Raw genomic sequence first — 19,312 nt, forward strand, 5'->3', positions numbered from 1 at the left:
GCCACCACCCCTCCCTCCAGGCTTGCGCCACCATTACAGCTGCAAGTCTGGGAGGGAGGAGGAATACCGCTCAGCTGAGGAGCCAGGACGAGGGGGGACTTGGCTCCTTACCTGGCCTGCGGCGGCTGGCGGGACATGCTGGCGCGGGGCGGGGACACTACCCCCCTACAGGGGCGAGGAGCCGGCCAGGGTCCCTCCCGAGCCGATAAACTTTACATGGCCCGCTCGCGCGGCCCCGAGCCGCTCTCCCACGCCGCTGCCAGGGTCCGGAGCCCCGTGCCTCTCCCGCTCGGCTGCACTCCAGCGGCTCCTTCCCAGCAGGGTGGCGGGAGACGCTGCATGTGCCCGGGGCCGCGGGGAGAGTAGCGCGCACAGCGGCGGCCTGCTAATTCCCCCGGCCCCTGCGAAACGTTTTGTTTCATTTTTTTGCTTCGCCCTCCCCGCGTCCCGATATTTCATCTCTGTGATCTGGTCTCCCTAGCTTGGACTGGAATCTGGGCTCTGAAATCGCGCAAGCAGGGTAGGTCTCAGAGCCTGGGCTCCAGCCCAAGCATTTACACAGGAATTTTATAATCCTGCAGCTCAATCGCCATGAGCTTGAGTCAGCTGATACAAGCTCAGAGACTTGATGCCTTGTGTTTTTTATGGCAGCGGAGACATAACCTAGATGGCCACCTTCCAGGTCAGAGTTGAGGCCTATAAGTTACAGTAATGGGATCACATTGTACTCAGATTGTGACTGCGAGCATCATTTGACAGAATCGTCCCATGTTTTCATTTCCATCTATCTGTTCGGGCAACTATACGGTTCCCTCAACAGCATAGTTTCAGTTCACGATACCTCAGCCCATCTGATAAGGACTATAAGAGATTTATGATTATACATAGACTTAATTTGATTTATGCAAAACGAGAAAGTAATTTCACTTGGTAGTCTCCCCTTACTTTTTTCCCTCTGAATCTGATCTGAGCACATAACCTATTATTTTTGCTCCTTTTTTTAAAGCAATATACTAGCCTCCAAAATGATAAATGCACCAGTGCCATTTCAGGAGCATATTTTTCCTTTCATACCTATTAACTTCAACTCTAAAGATAATTGGACCTTGGATTTACATTTAAAAATTAGAAAAATACTTTGGCCTGTATAAAAATGTATGTGCCAATTAAAAATCCTAAAAAATAACCCCCAAAACACACTATTTGCTATAAGTATATAATCAAATTTAGAAAACTATAAATTATATTTAAATTTAGTATTTACAAGCAATTAATTATAAAAACAGTGAGGTGGCTTTCATTACATAAATTACTATTAATGTCATTGGCCTCATGCTGCTACTGTATTTAATATTTGCATGTGTCACATGTCAAGTGCACATAGTGTTGCATAACTATTTCCAAGTACAAATGAACACCTAAAAAGTCATCAAAGTTTTTAATGACACCATTATAAGCAGTTAATTTAAAATAGAAACCATCAGTAAAACATTAACTTTAAAAGATGATAATCTTCAGTATATAATTAAAATAATATGTAGTTCTAACCAAGTCTGGAAGTTATTTTTTCCCCATTGCTATGTATAACACAAGTACAATTTTAAGTCATGCCTATTTTATAAAGTTAAATATTTAAAGAAAGAAAAACATGTTTACAGCTGAAAATTTAGGATTACATAGCTAACCATATACACCTCTACCCCTATAGAACGCTGTCCTCGGGAGCCAAAAAATCTTACCGCATTATAGGTGAAACCACGTTATATCGAACTTGCTTTGATCCGCCTGAGTGCGCAGCTCTCCCCACCCCTGGAGCTCTGCTTTACTGCATTATATCCAAATTTGTGTTATATCGGGTCACGTTATATCGGGGTAGAGGTGTATTAAATTTCATTAATTTATACCTCCTCCTTACAAACAGCTAGAGCAGTGTGATACTTTGCTACTTTATTTTTATGTTACCCCTTTTCAGTGTGTTACCTTACAGATGCAGGAAGAGCATACACTTCAGAAAGTTTGTTTCCACCTCCACAAGCAGGGATAAGACAAGTTGAATCCCACAACACTTCCTTCCCACTAAAAATGTGGTGGAGAATATGAAGTATAAGAGGTCGTAAAATCCAAGCTGTTCCTTAGACCTGCATTATATATTTTTTAAATGTCGCTTTCACACAAGCTACACACCTAGCGGCAAGAATTTACAGAGAATATCCGAGAAAGTGATACACGACATGATACAACTCTCCCCTGCAGTTTTTATTTCATTTTATTTCCAACTCCCCAATCTAAAAAACCCTAAGATTTATACACTTCTTAAAGCGCTCCTGAGTGCCCTTTGCACCCCCCTCTCTTTAAAGGGACATGATCACAGTACTTTCCCCCTCTGTAAGGGAGCAAAAGAATAAGAATTCTATTGGAAACCTAATCCGTGGGCTAGATGAAAAACGTGGCCTTGAATGCAAGTATTTTCTAACTTCGCGTGGAGGCCAGCCATGCCACCTGTCTGAACTGCCAGAATTCCACTAACCAAAGAGTAGGTGGCTGAGTGGGTAAGCTAACTGACTACAACCCAGAACGTTGTGGGTTTGAGTCTTGCTTGATATAACACTGAAAGGAAATCTCCATTTCACCCAGCTGCAAAATGCCCTATGGTCTATCAGGCTAGGGCACTCAAAAGTGGTCAGATGTGATGCTGGCCACATTGCTCTCTTGTGCACTGTTGGCTATGAAACTGTCTGTGGCTTAATTGCTTCAGCCTGATGAGCCGCTGGCTTGGGGGAACTTTGAAGAAGCAAGGGACAAAGGCAGTGTTAAAAGAAAGAGGCGGCGGAGACAGGGACAAGGGAAAGCTAACATCCAAAATTACTGTTAAACACAGGGGATTAGCTCAATTTACAGCACTCAAGTCACATGATAGTTCAAATTTTGTAATTTGATAGTGGAATTGTCAAAATACAGTCAAAAGGTCTATGCATGGGTTGTTCTGTTTTAAGTGCGTACACAGAGGCTATGATTTTCAAATGATGCCTAAAGAAGGTGGGCACACAAACTTAACTGAAAATCGGTGGGACCTGGACAGCTAACTCCTATATACCCCTTTGCAAAAATCATAAGAGAGTTTTAAAACTTAGCCATTTTAAACTTATAAAGGTGACCCACAAAGAAATAAAAGTGATCATGGCCTTAGTTGCTTTAGGGTGTATAAAAGACCTGAAAAGTTATTTTTTCGGTTTGTTCCTAACATTACAAAGATCAGATCTTAATATGCTACAAGACTCTTAGGAAAACTGCAGAATTAGAGAGACCATGACATTACAAAAGGCAGGAGACTGGAAAGTGAGAATTCAGAGAAGGGATTTTTGGTCAGACTATTTAAATTTCTGTATGTTACTGATAACTAAGTTAACTCATTTCTCCTGTAAAACACTTAGGGGAAAAGTACTCTGTGAAAGCTTCAATACCTCTGCTTCTTAAATTGAGACTTTCAATTCAGTTCTCCAGTAAAAACAGGGATGTCAAAAACTGGTGTTTTGTTTTTAAGCAACAATTTGAAAATTGCAGGAATGAAAAGGGACATTTAAAAATCTGTAAATTGGAATGGAAATAAACATGAAACTCAATTTTTCTTGGTACCACAAAGTACTTTGTTAATGTACCAGTTTTCACTAAACCAATCACGAAAAAATCTTTATGTTAAAGTTGACTGTTTATATGTAATCTGTTACCTGGAAAAAAACAGAAGGACTCTCTAGCCACCTAATCACCATATCAATGACACATGCCACAACAGAGAAGCACTAGTTTATTTGATTGATCATGGTAGATAAACTCCAAATAACAGAGAAATTAACAAATGCTTGACATTTGCTCAACATCCATTATTCTGACACTGCTTTCAGAATTTCAAAGCCTGGGAGTATGCTTAATCAACATTCATATTCCCTAGTGAGCTACAGGCACCATATTGCGCCCCGCCTTAGTACTGATGAAAACTGCATATTGGCCATTTCCAAAATGTTCTGGGACTCCACACAGGGCCCCTTCTCTCTCTTGTTCCTGTTCTGCAGTTTTCTTTTAAACACTTCCAAGACAAAAGCATCTGCCAGTTTTTCTCTCTGGGGATGTATGCAAAATGAACTTAACAGTTTTAAGGCAGGAGAAACCCTCACATCTAAATTCATTCATAGGACAGAAAAGGGCCTAAGAGGCCTCTCCAGGGACAAAACCCTGCTGAAATGTTCCCCGACAACAGTGGGAGCTTTATAAAATCTAAGTCCAGACAATTTCCAATTCAAATACCCAGCATAGCATGACCTTTGTCAGATCTATGAGTCCTAGATGCACCCACTATTTTTTTATTCTAACCAGCACAGACATTAGACAGGGCACTACAGCTAAGCAGGAGGTTCAATATTTGCATGCTCTTCTATTGTGAAAATGTAACAGTGACAGCACTGTGTCGAATTCTTTTCCCTCTAGAACTTTAACTCCATAGGAGAGGCATAGCTGACAGATGACTCTCCCAACATCTGTGTTATGTACACTGCACAGCTGAGGAACCTTGGATCACTGTCATACCATCTTGGAGATGACCTACACCTTTCTTATATCTACCCATTATCTGAAAAAAATATATACCATTTGAAAACACTATGATTTTAACAAAAAGTAAATATGGCAAGAAAGATTAACATAATTTATAATCATTAAGCTGTTCACATAGCAGCTCAACATGTTGTATAAATGTCCTATACAAAATAATTTATCAGACCTGACATGTTGCACATCATATTGTATTATTTAATATGCTTACTAAAATTTCATGGATCAAGCTCCACTTCTGAAAGCACACAGAAAGCCCTAGAAAAATATTTCTTCATACCCCATGATTTATTTTGATTACCTTTTACAGCTACATGACAAAGTGGAACTCACAAAATTACAAGATTAAGGTTTACACAGCTATTGCTTCATATACTAAAATATAACAAATGGTTTCTATGTCTGTGTAGTGTCTTACTTGAATTTAGTATTCAGCAGCACACTATGCTAAGCACTTAGTTTTCTACTGAATATTTTAATGATTTTAGATAATGCTTACAATAAACATCCTGGCCCATGGTAAAAATGTTAGTGAGACTTTGTATTTGGATTTTTTGGGGTAAGGAAAGACAGACAAGCAATGAATTCTGTAAATTAAAGCAAATCTATTGTTATCAATATGCAGTAAATATTGAGAGGAAAAACAAATAAAAAACCCAACCAACCATGAACAGGAAGAATTTTCAAATGTCACTAGAGGAGTTCAGAGTGGTTCCAGGTTCCTAGTGTAAATTTTAAACATATAGTTTTAATTTCTGTCTTAGCAGGAAGGTCAGAAATTGTATGCATTGGATGGCCAAAAGGACTCCTGCCTAGGAAAAGGATAAACCCAGAGGTCATACTGAACTACTAGAAAAATTATTTCAACTAAACAGAGATCTTTTATAGAAAAGCTTATCGTTCTCTCATAGATTGCTGATGACAAAGAAATTCGACAGAGATGGGTGAAAAATAGTGCCCTCTCCTCCCTTTACCCCTCCATTTTGGGGGAATTAAATTTCATGATCAAAAGGTTGCATTTCTAATCTGAAAACAGAATAATGTATAAACATATTTCTCATGTAAGTATCAGTTTATTTGTCAGACTGAAAACACAAACTATCCAGGTACTCCAATCGCTAGAGTGTCTGCCAGTATTTAAAAATACAAATCCCTCTTTCTTCTTAGCCGGTAGGAGAAATAGCTTGATTAGTTTACAAGTTTTCATTTCTTTATATTGTCTGTGTTTTTCATTTAGCTCTTAAAATATCCAAAGTTCTATGGTCATAGAATCATAGAAACGTAGGACTGGAAGGGGCCTCAAGAAATCATCAAATCCATACCCTGAGCAGAACAAAGTAATCCTAAACCATCCCGGACATGCATTTGTCCAACCTGTTTTTAAAACCTTCTAATGATGGAGACTTCACAATCTCCCTTGGAAGTCTAATCCAGAGATTCACTACTCTTACAATTAGAAAGTTTTTCCTAATATCTATTTTAAACCTCCCTTGCTGCAGATTAAGCCCATTACTTCTTGTTCTACCTTCAGTGGAGATTGAGAACAATTGAGATCTGTCCTCTCTATAACAGCCCTTAACATATTGGAAGACTTATCAGGTCTCCCCTCATTCTTTTTAAACATGCCCAGTTTCTTTTAACATTTCTTCATATGTCAAGTTTTCTAAACCTATTTGATCATTTTTGTTGCTCTCCTCTGGACTCCCTTAAATTTCTCCACATCCTTCCTAAATTGTACTGCCCAGAACTGGACACAATATTTCAGCTGAGGCCTCACCAGTGCTGAGTAAAGGAGGACCTCCTTTGTCTTACATACAACCCTCCTGTTAATACACCCCAGAATCATATTAGTCTTTTTTGCAGCTTGTCTTTTGCAGGAGTTCCATATAGTCTAGGTACAGCTCCTGTAAAACTTCTGTCTCCTGCATTCATGAGCCTCTCTTTATTGACTGGAAGTTTCATTGTTCCAGTGGAATGTAGTGCAGTAGAAAGCCATGGAAAGGGGGAGAGAGACAGTTTCATACAGGATTCTGAGTCTCGGAAGTTGATATGAACTTCCTTCCATGGGGAGTCAGTGCAAGAAGCAGATCACTAGTCTGATGTGTTCATGACCACCTATTCTAAGCAGATGAGCTGCAGCACTCTCTACCAACTTTAGTTTTATCAGAATTTGTGATATGGCCATAAAAAAAGCTAAGGCGGTCTTGGGATGCATCAGGCAAGGTATTTCCAGTAGAGATAAGGAGGTCTTAGTACTGTTATACAAGGCACTGGTGAGACCTCATCTGGAATACTGTGTGCAGTTCTGGTCTCCCATGTTTAAAAAGGATGAATTCAAACTGGAACAGGTACAGAGAAGGGCTACTAGGATGATCCAAGGAATGGAAAACCTGTCTTATAAAAGGAGACTCAAAGAGCTTGGCTTGTTTAGACTAACCAAAAGAAGGCTGAGGGGAGATATGATTGCTCTCTATAAATATATCAGAGGGATAAATACCAGGGAGAGTTTATTTAAGTTCAGTACCAATGTGGACACAAGAACAAATGGATATAAACTGGCCATCAGGAAGTTTAGACTTGAAATTAGACGAAGGTTTCTAACCATCAGAGGAATGAAGTTCTGGAACAACCTTCCAAGGGGAGCAGTGGGGGCAAAAGCCTACGCTTGATAAGTTTATGGAGGGGATGGTATGATGGGATAGCCTAATTTTGGCAATTAATTAGTGTTTGTCTATTAGCGGTAAATATGCTCAATGGCTTGTGATGGGATGTTAGATGGGGTGGGATCTGAGTTACTACAGATAATTCTTTCCTGGGAGTCTAGCTGGTGAGTCTTCCCCACATGCTCAGGGTTTAGCTGATCGCCATATTTGGGGTCGGGAAGGAATTTTCCTCCAGGGCAGATTGGCAGAGGCCCTGCGGAGTTTTCGCCTTCCTCTGCAGCGTGGGGCACAGGTCACTTGCTAGAAGATTCTCTGCACCTTGAAGTCTTTAAACCATGCTTTGAGGACTTCAATGGCTCAGACATAGGTTTGATACAGGAGTGGATGGGTGAGATTCTGTGGCCTGCGTTGTGCAGGAAGTCAGACTAGATCAGTGGTTCCCAAAGTGGGGTTCGCGAACCCCTGGGGGTTCGCAGAACGTTTCAGGGGGTTCGAAAGAAAAATTTCATTAATGGCGGCCAGCGGACTCTGCTGGGACTCAGCTGCAGGGCAGACAGCCCGAGCCCCAGGGAGCGTGGGGCCGGGTAGTTTGAGCCGGCAGCCCGAGCCCTCCCTTGTCAGCCAAGGAGCCGGCAGCCCAAGCCTCGTGGAGAGCGGGCAGTTTGAGCCGGCAGCCCGAGCCCCTCCCCTGTCAACAGGGGGGCCGGCAGCCCGAGCCTTGGGGAGAGCGGGGGCCGGCAGTTTGATCCAGCAGCCCGAGCCCTCCCCTGTCAGCCAGGGAGCCAGCAGCCTGAGCCTTGGGGAAAGCAGGCAGTTTGAGTCGGCAGCCCCAGCCCTCCCCTGTCAGCGGGGGAGCCGGCAGCCCCAGCCCCAGGGAGAGCGGGGCCGGGCAGTTGGGGCAGGCAGCCTGAGTCCCGGCGGTCAGTGGGGGAGCCGGCAGCCCAAACCACAGCGCTCCGCGCAGGGCTGGCAGCCTGAGCCCCAGGGAGAGCGGGGCCGGGCAATTGGGGCCAGCAGCCCGAGCCCCGTCCCCGTCAGCGGGGGAGCCGACAGCCCGAACCCCAGCCCAAGCCCCAGGAATTTGCCAAATCTCATCTAAAGCCAGAACCACAGCCCTCCTTGTTACACCAGTCACAACCTCACCCTAAACTAGAGGTGGGTGAAAAATACCAAGCATTTTTCACAGACAGTTTTGAATTTTTTTCACATTTTTCAAAATTCCCCAAGAAAAATTTACAAAAAACTGAAACGGAAAAATGGTCCATTTTCAAAAACTGTTTTCATGAAACATTTTCTGATTTTTGAAAACCAAAAATGAATTTATTTTTATTCGAAACCATTTTTTTTTAAACAAAAGCCAAAAAAACATTTTACAAAACATTTTTGGTTTCTGCTTTTTCTATGTTCGTTAAAAAAAGTTTCAATTAAAAATATTTTTCAGAGGTTCATAGATTCCGGGCCCGGCAGTTGGGGCATCCATCACACTGAGGAAATTTAAACTTAAATTCCTGAAAATATTCATTTTTAGGAGGGGGTTCACGAGATTTCACAATTTAGTGAAAGGGGTTCGCAGGCTGTTAAAGTTTGGGAACCACTGGACTAGATGATCATAATGGTCCCTTCTGACCTTAAAGTCTATGATTCACTCCTATATAAGAATAACAATAATAAAAAAATCTGGAGGTCACAAATGTGAAAACTCATTAGCGGGTTTGCATCTGATAGGTTGATGTGCAGTCTTCTGGCCAGCACAGATAGAAGCAGGAGCTTTGTCTCACCATTGCTACCCAAGCATCCTATTGCAATGATGAGTTCTAAAGGACCACATGAAATAATATGAGTGAAGACGCCCATCACTATGACTGAAGGCATTATTTGCATGCTGCTGGCACTTTTGTTCATGTTGTCTTACCAGTTCTCCAAACAGTTTTATGTGTGTTGTAAAACATAGGGAATTGGATTAAGCCAGTGGGATGCCACAGGTGAAGGAATAAGTTGGTCCTAACACCACCTTGGTCTGTCTGAGAAGGACCTGTGCCATTTCAAGGCATTTTTGTTCCCTGCTGTTTCTTGGTGGCAGGGCAGGAATGTCTGGTGACCAATGGTACCAAATGCTACTGAGACACCTGAGAGAGGATGGGTATGGATGTATTTTCCTTTTATATGTATAAGAGGAGGTCATCCACCAGAGCAACCTAATGCTATTCAGAAGCCCAAGAAAATGGCATTGGTGATTGTTTATGGCTGACTTCTAAATTTATCTTGTTTAGAAAAGGGAGATTAGACACTGAGTGGTAGCTCAAGAGATCTCTAGCATAAAGCAATGTTTTCTGTAGTACTGGTTGGACTACTAGATGGTGCTTTAGAGTGGGTGGAAGATTCCCCTCATAAAAGGTGGCCAGCTTTTAGAAGGGTCCCAGGTATTCTCTACTCTCTTCCGACTCAAGAAGGAGAGGGGTCAAAACAAAAAAAAGATAGAATGTCTTCACAGGATCAATAAGATGTTGTAGTTGCTAAAAGCCAGAAACATGGCAGAACTTTATATAGGGCGAAATCTTGGCCCCATTTAAGTCAATGGTAGTTTTGCCATCTCTAAAGGGACCAAGATTTCATCTTCAGTGTGCAGGAGTTGATCAGATGTGTTAGTAACACTGACTAAGTAAGACATTGTTTCCTCAAACTTTCTTCTGGTGGATTGCCACTAAAATAATAAGGTAAAAGTGGAGAGAGAGAAAAAAAGTTACTGTATTATAAATTCTCATTGAAATCCTTACCAACTATTCCTCAACACGAAATACAATTTAGCTTTCTAAGATTATTTTCAGGTTGCAGACTATTATGCTGCTTTCACTGAATAGGACACTTAGAAGTAGAAACAATTACAAAAATGACTGTCACAAGAGCATACATTTTATTTTATTTAGTGATATGATAAGTTTAGGAGCATATATCAAGACCAAAATGGTCTTGGTCATTAATTTAGGCAATAAATCATAGGTCTTGCCAACAATGATGGCAAACAGATGCTAACAAGGAAATGTATTATTTAATATTGCCATGTGTTATAAAAATGTAAGTGTATTTAAGACATCTTAAATTTTTATAATAATTTCATTTAATACATTACTGTTTTGACACATACAAGAATAAAATTTATAGATCCCAATCTGTAGATGTTTCCTCTTCTGTGAACGTGGAGTATATTCCAGAGATGATTAAAAAAAAAAAAAAAAAAAAAAAAAAAAAAAAAAAAAAAAAAAAAAAAGAGCAAGAGAGAAAACAATGTCTTGTTGTTTTGTAGTGAACACGGTCAGTACTGAAATTCATTAGATGAACAAGACTACACATGTGTACTTTACAGAACTAGCAGTTTTTCCTCAAAATTCCCAGGAAACACAAATAGCAATAAGATTTTAAACATTTAAATTCTGAACTGTAGTAGCTAAGTATTTTTCTTATCTATGGGATAGCAAAGAGCCTAGTGTTTGGTACAAGGTTAACATGGACTTTAAAAATATATAAAAGGTCAATATTTTAAATAATCCATGATAAACCTTGCACTTTATGTAACTTGGGAAATTTTTATCCCTCAAATTCCTTCTCCCCCCACATTAGTTTAATTCTTCCAGTGCTATGGTAAAATGTTCAACAAGATGCTTTGAAGAATCATTAAAAACAAAATCTCTTCCAATACTTCTCACATACACCCATCATCTTCCCAAGAGCCATGAAAGCCACAGAGCATTGCCCTTTGGTTCAAGTACTAAAATCTGAAAGCTCAGGGAAAGCAGTCATGATCTTTAGTCAGGCCAGCCACACTAGAAACAGAACCATTGTGCACATCTCTCTCTTTCCACCTCTATATCGCTCGCTCCAGTACAGCAGGCCATGGTCTCCTAGCAGGTAGAGCAGATAAGACTATGTTGACTTTTTCAAACAATCATTTTTGTTTCACTGTAACAACATGACTGCTCAGTTAATGACTTATTTTGTTTGTATATCATTTTGTTTAACTTTCCTTTTCAATCAGCTCTCCCAAGTATCAACACAGTTCCCTTTCTTGCAAGTGCTACAGTCAATGCTTTAAAACACTTGAGGAAGCAGTGATCAGTGTATGGAAACTAAATTCTCTTCATTAAATCTACTGAAGCAGATATTAAAAATGCATTTAATATACTAGCAATGGTTGGTGGGCATCACTGACTGTGACAGGCCAGTTACTGATGAGCTGCTGTCAGACGGCCTTCTCAGCAGGAATCTCTGTCTAAGGCTGCTGAAGGACAGCAATATCTTCCCTTGTGTGTAAGCTCTATTCATCTCCCAAGTATTTACTAAATCACAGGCCTCTGCACACAAACCCTGCGTTTCAGTGCATGCTAACAAATGATGGATGGCCTAGTCAATTCGTTATGTCCTGAAAGCGTGATTTCCTGCCATTCCAATCATCAAACCTCTAGAGCCTTCAGAGCTGATCAGTCCTGGAAAATATATTTTGTAGGCTCTATTAAAGGAGTAGAGGTTCCTTCCATTAGGAGTCTCAAACTTTTTTCCTCCTGGCTGATTTAAAAAATATATATATATATATATATATATATATATATATATACACACATACATACATATATATATATATACACATATACATACACACACACACACACACACACAAAACCATCACTATTATCTGTGTAAAGTATTCAATGTTCAGGGCGTACATCATTAGCATGTTAGTAAAATAGGACTCTCCTAGAATATTAGCTAGTGGATTTAATTTGGCTAAACAAAATAAAAACATTCTAATTTTTACAGTAAACACATATTTACCATTTTTATAGATATGACCTCTTTATTATGTAACCTACAGAGCATCTAAAACTTTTTCTTATATAATGGTGCTCATTTGAACAAATACCTTCTAGAGGAATAAAGCTCTCACAAGGACACATTCCCTTTGTATTATTCAATGCCTGTGAAATATATCAACAACTTCTTTAATTGTATTCCTGCTAAAGGGAGAAGCCATTTAGGAATAAACTTCATGTGTTCCAAAGATACGCTGGCTGTCAAAGGAATAAAGCTTTTAGATTTTTTTATTCAATAAGGTAATTTGACACCTTCTTTTCTACATGCTAAGAGAACATTTTATATTTAGCTTTGCTAGTCAATGACATATAGGAGCAAAACACACACATCTCATACCTTTTACTCAGACGAACAAGTTGGTCTACTGCAGCTAGAGCGTCAGCTGTGCTTAGATATATTTTGGTTCATGGTGGGGAACAAAGCTGAGCTAACAAAGTAAATAACCATCTGGTGATCCTAAAAACTAAGTTTTCTATTTCTCTGCTTGCTAGGTATGATCCATCCAGATCCAGCACAAGCCTTTCCACATTGCCCTGCCATTCACCTCTACCTTGACCTGGAGATTAAGCTCACTTTTATTGCACACAGAGGTCATCTGTATTAGGTCAAAATTCAAAGTCCCTTGTCAGCTAAGGTTGATATATTCCAACCTTTCCTACTCTAATGCATCAAATTTTTCATGGTGAGGTCATATTCAGCAGACAGTGTATTCAGCAATTTATTGTGCCATTGTAATATAGCTCAGACTATGATTGTCCACAAAGCTATCACATGAATAAAATATTTTTCACTATGATGTACCAAATCTCTTCTTCCTGTAAAACTCTTAACCTGAACTTGTTTTCAGACTTCAGAAGAATGATACCATAAGTAATTGTCCCTGAAGTACAATCAGAATTACCATTTTTACGATTACAGTCCTTCACTACACAAAATATGACTATAACAATAGCCCAAAATCCATGAGTCAATTTAAAAAAATCACATATGGTCAGTGTTAAATCTTCCATGCCATCCTTACTCAACAGCCACAATAATCTGGCCTTAAATCTACAGACATCTGTTTGTCTTTCAGAGGACACCAAAGTTGCTGCACGATGAAATACCGCAAAGGACAAAAGTGGTACAACAGTTATATTACTATGCTACTAATTATTATTACAAATATATAACTTTACAAAGCATCACATTAAAGTGTGTTGTGACCACCAAAAATGAGTATAATTAGTTTATTCCTTTAACAAGTTTATTCTTTCCTCTGTATTTAAGACAAGCGCACCTGATATACAACAATGGTATTTTGAAGTATAGCACATTTCTAGGAAATTTATTTCCAAATATGCTTCAACAGGATGCTTTAGTCTTTATACTTCACCATTAGATCCCACCAATTTCAATGAGCTTTGAATAAAGGCATGGCCTGATTTTAACACATTTGTTATTGTACAAATTCCTCAGGACAAGAAAGACTCATTCTTTACCTAGCCAACATGACTGCTCTAATTCAGATGCTTCCCCACGTGACAGTTCCTGCTCCATAGCCATCATAGTTGAACATTTCACAATTGTAACAAGCACTGCTCTTTGCAGAGATGAACTAGCAAAAGAAATAAGCTATAGCTGTCACATCTCAGCTATAATAACCCTGCATACATCTCAGAATAGACAGAGAGGAAAATAAAATAAAAAGTCTTCAACCCAATGTTCTTACCCCTTTCAAGTATGGACAAATCTACTCCACAAATATAAAAGCAAAAAAACAAAAACCTTTAAGAGAAAAAATTCACACTTCCACCCAAAAAATAAGTCTTCAAGCTTTCTTCTTCCCCATTAACTCTTCTAGAGTGGAGTAAGCACAACTTTCATTTTGGTTCTATACTACTGCAGTCTCACGTGGATTTTGGTCATTTCCATGCAACTTGTCTTGTAAAAAGTTCAGGTCAAGTCTTGAAAAGAGACTTTGCATTTTAGCATTAGACACAAATTGTGTGCATGCATGTGCAGGGTTACTTATACACAATGTTTTTTTGGAAGCCATATCCCACCTTACTGAGTAAGTTTCACTAACAGTCACATTCTCAGCCATACATATATTCTATGTCATGGCTAAAATGTAGATTAAAACACCTCACCAGATTCAACTCAGCAATCGGCCTTTTAACAGCTTCTTTATAACAGAAGTTACAATTTCCACACTGCAACTTACTCAAGTAATTGGGGACTTATATTCTAATTCACTCACTATAAAGTTATTTTGACTGTAACAGAGTTCATTGTAATTGGTTTTTACAACATACAAGATTTCAATAAGTTTATACAGAATTTTTCAAGCCTCCAACTGAATAAGATCTCATCACATATTCTCAGGCCATTTACGTGCTTAGCTAAATGTAGCTTGAAGTGCAAGTTAAATTTTAAATTATATTAGCTTTTGCTCCAAATACTATTGACAAAGCAAAACATTGGTGTAACATATCATCCATAAATGATGGTACTGAGAATGAAGGCTCACAGACAAAAAAAAAAAAAAATTAAAACCTCTCAAGGAAACTAGTATTTGTGTAGGTGCTGGAGATGGTATATATTCCAAATAAACTAAACTGGTGCACTACTGCAAAGAGTTGCCACTTTTAAAGATAGAACTGAAAGATATAATGACTGCTTAGGTTTACATATCTACCTGAGGATCTAATCCTGCTTTTTCCTCACATGAGTAAGTAGTCCCATTGAAATCAATGAGATGATTTGTGTAAACAAGGCATGAAAAGTTCACTCACGGATGGCCACCGGGAAAATGTCCCCAGCAAGTGGTAAGGAGGAGCAGATCTATGAATGTTTCCTGTATTTAAAATTTCATATTTTAATAACAATGCTTACAGTCCTTACAAATGCCAAGACAGCCTTCCAAGTGCAAGCACAAACTGTTATGTTGCTGTTTTCTTAAATCTGAAAACAAACAGCCCACTACCTCTACTACTTAACAAGCATTCCCAATCTCCCCCCCCCCACCCCCGCCCACTTTCACTTTCAGCTACTATTCAGAAACCCAGGGGTAGCGGTGAAACTGACAAGAATCATGTCAATTTTACTCTGCTGTTGCTTAGAGCTTTCCCAGGCAGCAGATGACTCAGGGACTGATGCTACTCATGAGAAAGACGACACCCTTTATTTCTTCCTTTACAAAATAAAAGGAGGCTGGAAGAGGTAAGACAACAGGAACCCTCACCCTCCCATCTCAAAACAGCCAGAAAGCTCTGGCTGGTAGTGATGATGCTGGAAGAAGAGGAAGAGAGTGAGCTAACTTGATTTATATATTTTTAATAAGATTACAAATGTGGTTGATAGAGGTAATAGTGTTGATGTGTACTTGTGCATATCACTTGGTACTGCTTGACATTTTAATTAAGAAACTAGACGACCACAAAAATCAACATGGCATACATTAATTGGATTAAAAACTGGCTATCAGGGTCTTAAAATTTAATTGTAAACAGGGAATCATCATTGAGCAGGTGTGTTTCTAGTGGAATCTCACAAGGAATGTTTCTTAGATCTATTCTATTTACCATTTTTATCAATAATCTGGAAGAAAAGAAAATAATCACTGATAAAATTTGCAAATGACAAAAAGGTTGGGAGAACTGGTAAATAATGAAGAAGGTAGATCACTAATATAGAGAAATCTGGATTATTAAGTAATCTGGGCACATACAAACAATATGCATTTCAGTACAGACAAATGTCTATCCTGGAAAGCAGAGACTGAAAAAGACTTGGGATCATGGTAGCTAATCAGATGAATATGAGCTCCCAGAGCAAATGCAGCCTAAAAAGCTAACGTGATCTTTGAATACAAAAAGAAAAGAATATCGAGGAGGAGAAGGGAGGTTATATTATCTCTGTGTTTGGCATTGGTGTGACCGCTACTGGAATACTGTACCCATTTCTGGTCTCCACAATTCAAGAAGGATATTGAAAAATTGGAGAGGATTCAAAGAAGAGTCACAAGAATGATCTATGGATCCATGCCTTACAGTAAAAGTTCCAAGGAGCTCGATTTATTTAGCTTAATAAAGAAAAGGTTAAGGGGTGATTTTTTTTTATTGGCGATTACCTTGGCTTGTTGGATTTTTGAATAAAGGGCATAGTCTATGGAACTGCAGCACTGCACCCTCCAGTCTAACAAAGTGGAGTGTAATTGGCAATTTAAACATAAAAATTAAAGTTAACTGCATTGTTTTCCATCTGTAGCTGCTAGTAAAAGGCCTATCAGTTCTGTGGTATGCAGTCATGATACCCCCATTGCACATTACTGATACATAGATTTGTGGGATCAAAGTACCTGATAAAGGATATGTGGGGAGGTGAACAGAAAGTTCCTGAATGTGTTTGAAAGTCTGTGTGATGTTAAATCAACATGTTAAACCAGTGCAACCTTGCGTATGCACACTCATATCAGATTAGACAGTCCACAATCCAAGGTGCATCAGTTAGCTAAAGGTGCGATGTTAAACTGATTTAATTAAATTGGTGCAAGTTGTGTGCATAGATGATCCAGAGTTTTGTAAGCAGAGGAAAGGGAAAGCTTGTTGAAGGTTGAGGGCTGGTGTACACTGAAACTTTAGATCACCATAGCTACTCCTCTCAGAGGTGTGAAAAATTCACACCCCTGAGAGACATAGCTATGCCAACCTAACCCCCAGTGTAGACAGTGCTAAATCGATGGAAGAATTCTTCCATCAACCTAGCAACCTCCTCTTGGGGAGGTGGATTCACTACAGTGACAGGAGAACCCCTCCCATCACTGTAATCTGTGTCCACAGTAAAGTGTTACAGTGATGCAGCTACAGCTGTGCCACTGTAGCGTTTTAAGTGTAGACATACCCTCATTCTACAGCTAACTCTACAAGGAGTATGTCGGCACTAGAAATGCTATAGCGGCACAGCTGTAGGGGCGCTGCTGTAGTGTAGACACAACAGCAACAGAATTTTTTCATCAATTTAGCAGAGTCTATACCAGGGGCTTAATTTGGCTTAATTACGTCACACAGGGCATGACATTTTTTACAACCCGAGTGACATACTTAAGCCAAACTAACTTTTTAATGTAGACCAGACCAAGTGGGCTCCAATCTCTGCAGCTACTTCTGGGGTCTCAACTGCTGAAAAACTATTTTCATTTATTTTAAAATATTAAATTTGGGAGGGAGGTGGGAGCTTGCTTTGTAACTGAAATGGAAGCCCAGATATTTGAAAGTCCTCTCATGGAATCTTCAGTTGAATGATTTTCCAAAATTCCAGCTTGCTGATTAATAAATCCCAGTGGACAGCTGTCACAGTCACAAAAAATGCAACCACAATGTGCATTTTTACTTGCTACCTCAGCAGAGGTTAATAAGAGAATGAGAAGGAAGGCTGAACTACCCTCTTACTCATAGAGGTAGTCCATCCAGCTCAGTGTTGAAGCATATTGGTAGAGAAGCTCAAAAAGTTGGCGTTGCATGATTTATTTTCTGTAAAGGAATACATTTAGGCCAGGGAAAGATCATTACTTCAGAGTAATTCACCAACACTAACGCTTGGTCTACACTAGGAACTTATGTCAGTATAACTACATTGCTCAGGCGTGTAAAAAATCCACACCCCCAAGTGACGTAGTTATCCCAACCTATTCGCCAGTTTAGACAGTGCTATGTCAATGGGAGGTCTTCTCCTGTCCACATAGCTGCCGCCTATCAGGGAGGTGGAGTACCTTCGCCGACGACGGGAGAAGCTCTCCTATCAGAACAGGTAGCATCGTCACAAAAACAACAAATTGTAACCCCCCCCTCCCCGCCCCTACAACAAACGTTATGCCTACATAAAGCACTGAGAATATAGTCCTAAATACCCAGAAAACATAACTAACATCCCACATGGCTGCCAGTATCACCACATAACCCTCATATCAACCCCCTTCCCAAAAGTCTGGGAAAGAAGATGAGCTTTGCAGCCTCCTGAAGGTTAACAAACATGACCTCTATCATAGCTGGCAGGAAGTAAATGCAAGAAATGAGGCCCAACTCCTAATGGAGAACATCCTGTCATCCATGCTCTTCAGTTTTGTCCAAGTAGGTATTAACCTGACTGCACTGGTGATCTTAACTGAAGGAGTACCAGAAGGTGAGATGGGTTAATGCTCATCTAGACAGGTTGTCCTTGATTGAGCCTTAAACCAACCCAATAGTGGCACGATGTGCAGAGAACAGTTACAGCAGGGTCTACAGGCCATTCCTTTCCCTGTACTAGAAGGAAAGGGAAATAGCATCCCAAGCAGGATTCCCCCTCAATTTCCCCTAGTCAGGGTTCAATGCAATGATGGCTCATTCAGGCAAGTGGATCTATTTGGAGTTTGGGGTTCACACAGGGTAACCAGAGAGCTCTTATTTGGGGGGGGCATCCTTTATTTTGATCCCCATCAGGTCACACAAGACAAACGTTACCCCCAGACGACTGTATGCTGCACTATGAGGGGGTGTATGTGTGTGATTTTGCACCATGTAGAATTTTGTACAACACAGAAAACCACCTTGCAGGGCTGCCCTTAAAAACAAGATCTGGCTCCTATAAACCACGCATGGAGATTCCAGGCCACCCCACCAGCCCAGAGGAGTGGAGGCTGCACTGGCATAGGGTGGCAGCCCAAGGGTGTGGGGTTGAGACAGACTTACCTAGGGAATCTCTCCTTCAGCTTCCTCAGGCTCTGTCTGGTGGGCTGCACGTGCCCCAGGAACTGGGCTATTTCATCATACTGGGCTTTGCTCAGCTTCATGCCTCGCCCTCAGGAGCTTCCCAGTCACACAACGCAGGGGCTGCAGCAGCCAAAGGGGAGGAGGGGGGCGCGCCCGCTCTAATCCTAGGGGATGGGGAAAGAAGAGAATGGCGCTGCAGCCGCAGCAAGGCTCTGACACCCCGCGCGAGCGCCCAGCGCTGAAAAAGCCCAACGCCCATGCGCGACAGTTACCAGCTCCTGCCGCCCCGCCCTTCAGGCATAAGGAGAAGGGGGAAGAACGAGCGGCAGCGGCGGCGATTGGGAGGAGTTAACGTTTGGGGGCAGGGCCGCAGGCTTAATACGCGCTGTGGGCAGGCTCTGACTATGCCTGAGAAGGTAGCCGGCGCTGAAGCCATCTGGCTACTGTCCCGCG

At 40.5% G+C, this 19,312-nt stretch overlaps 1 protein-coding gene across 4 annotated transcripts in view; it reads right to left on the reverse strand.

Moving 5' to 3' along the window:
• The window catches only part of CUNH15orf41 (chromosome unknown C15orf41 homolog), a 182,942-nt gene extending 163,843 nt beyond the window's left edge, over window positions 1–19,099 (reverse strand). For all 4 annotated transcript variants that reach the window (XM_026651445.2, XM_024200988.2, XM_024200989.2 and 1 more), the window contains exon 1: window positions 18,839–19,099. In XM_026651445.2, the coding sequence (XP_026507230.1) occupies window positions 18,839–18,939 (101 nt within the window). In that variant the 5' untranslated portion in view covers window positions 18,940–19,099. The remainder of the gene's footprint in view (window positions 1–18,838) is intronic.
• Between the last annotated feature and the right edge of the window lie 213 nt (window positions 19,100–19,312).

This window comes from Terrapene carolina, unplaced genomic scaffold (assembly GCF_002925995.2).
Source record: "Terrapene carolina triunguis isolate 2854851 unplaced genomic scaffold, T_m_triunguis-2.0 Scaffold96, whole genome shotgun sequence".
Taxonomy (NCBI): domain Eukaryota; kingdom Metazoa; phylum Chordata; order Testudines; family Emydidae; genus Terrapene; species Terrapene triunguis.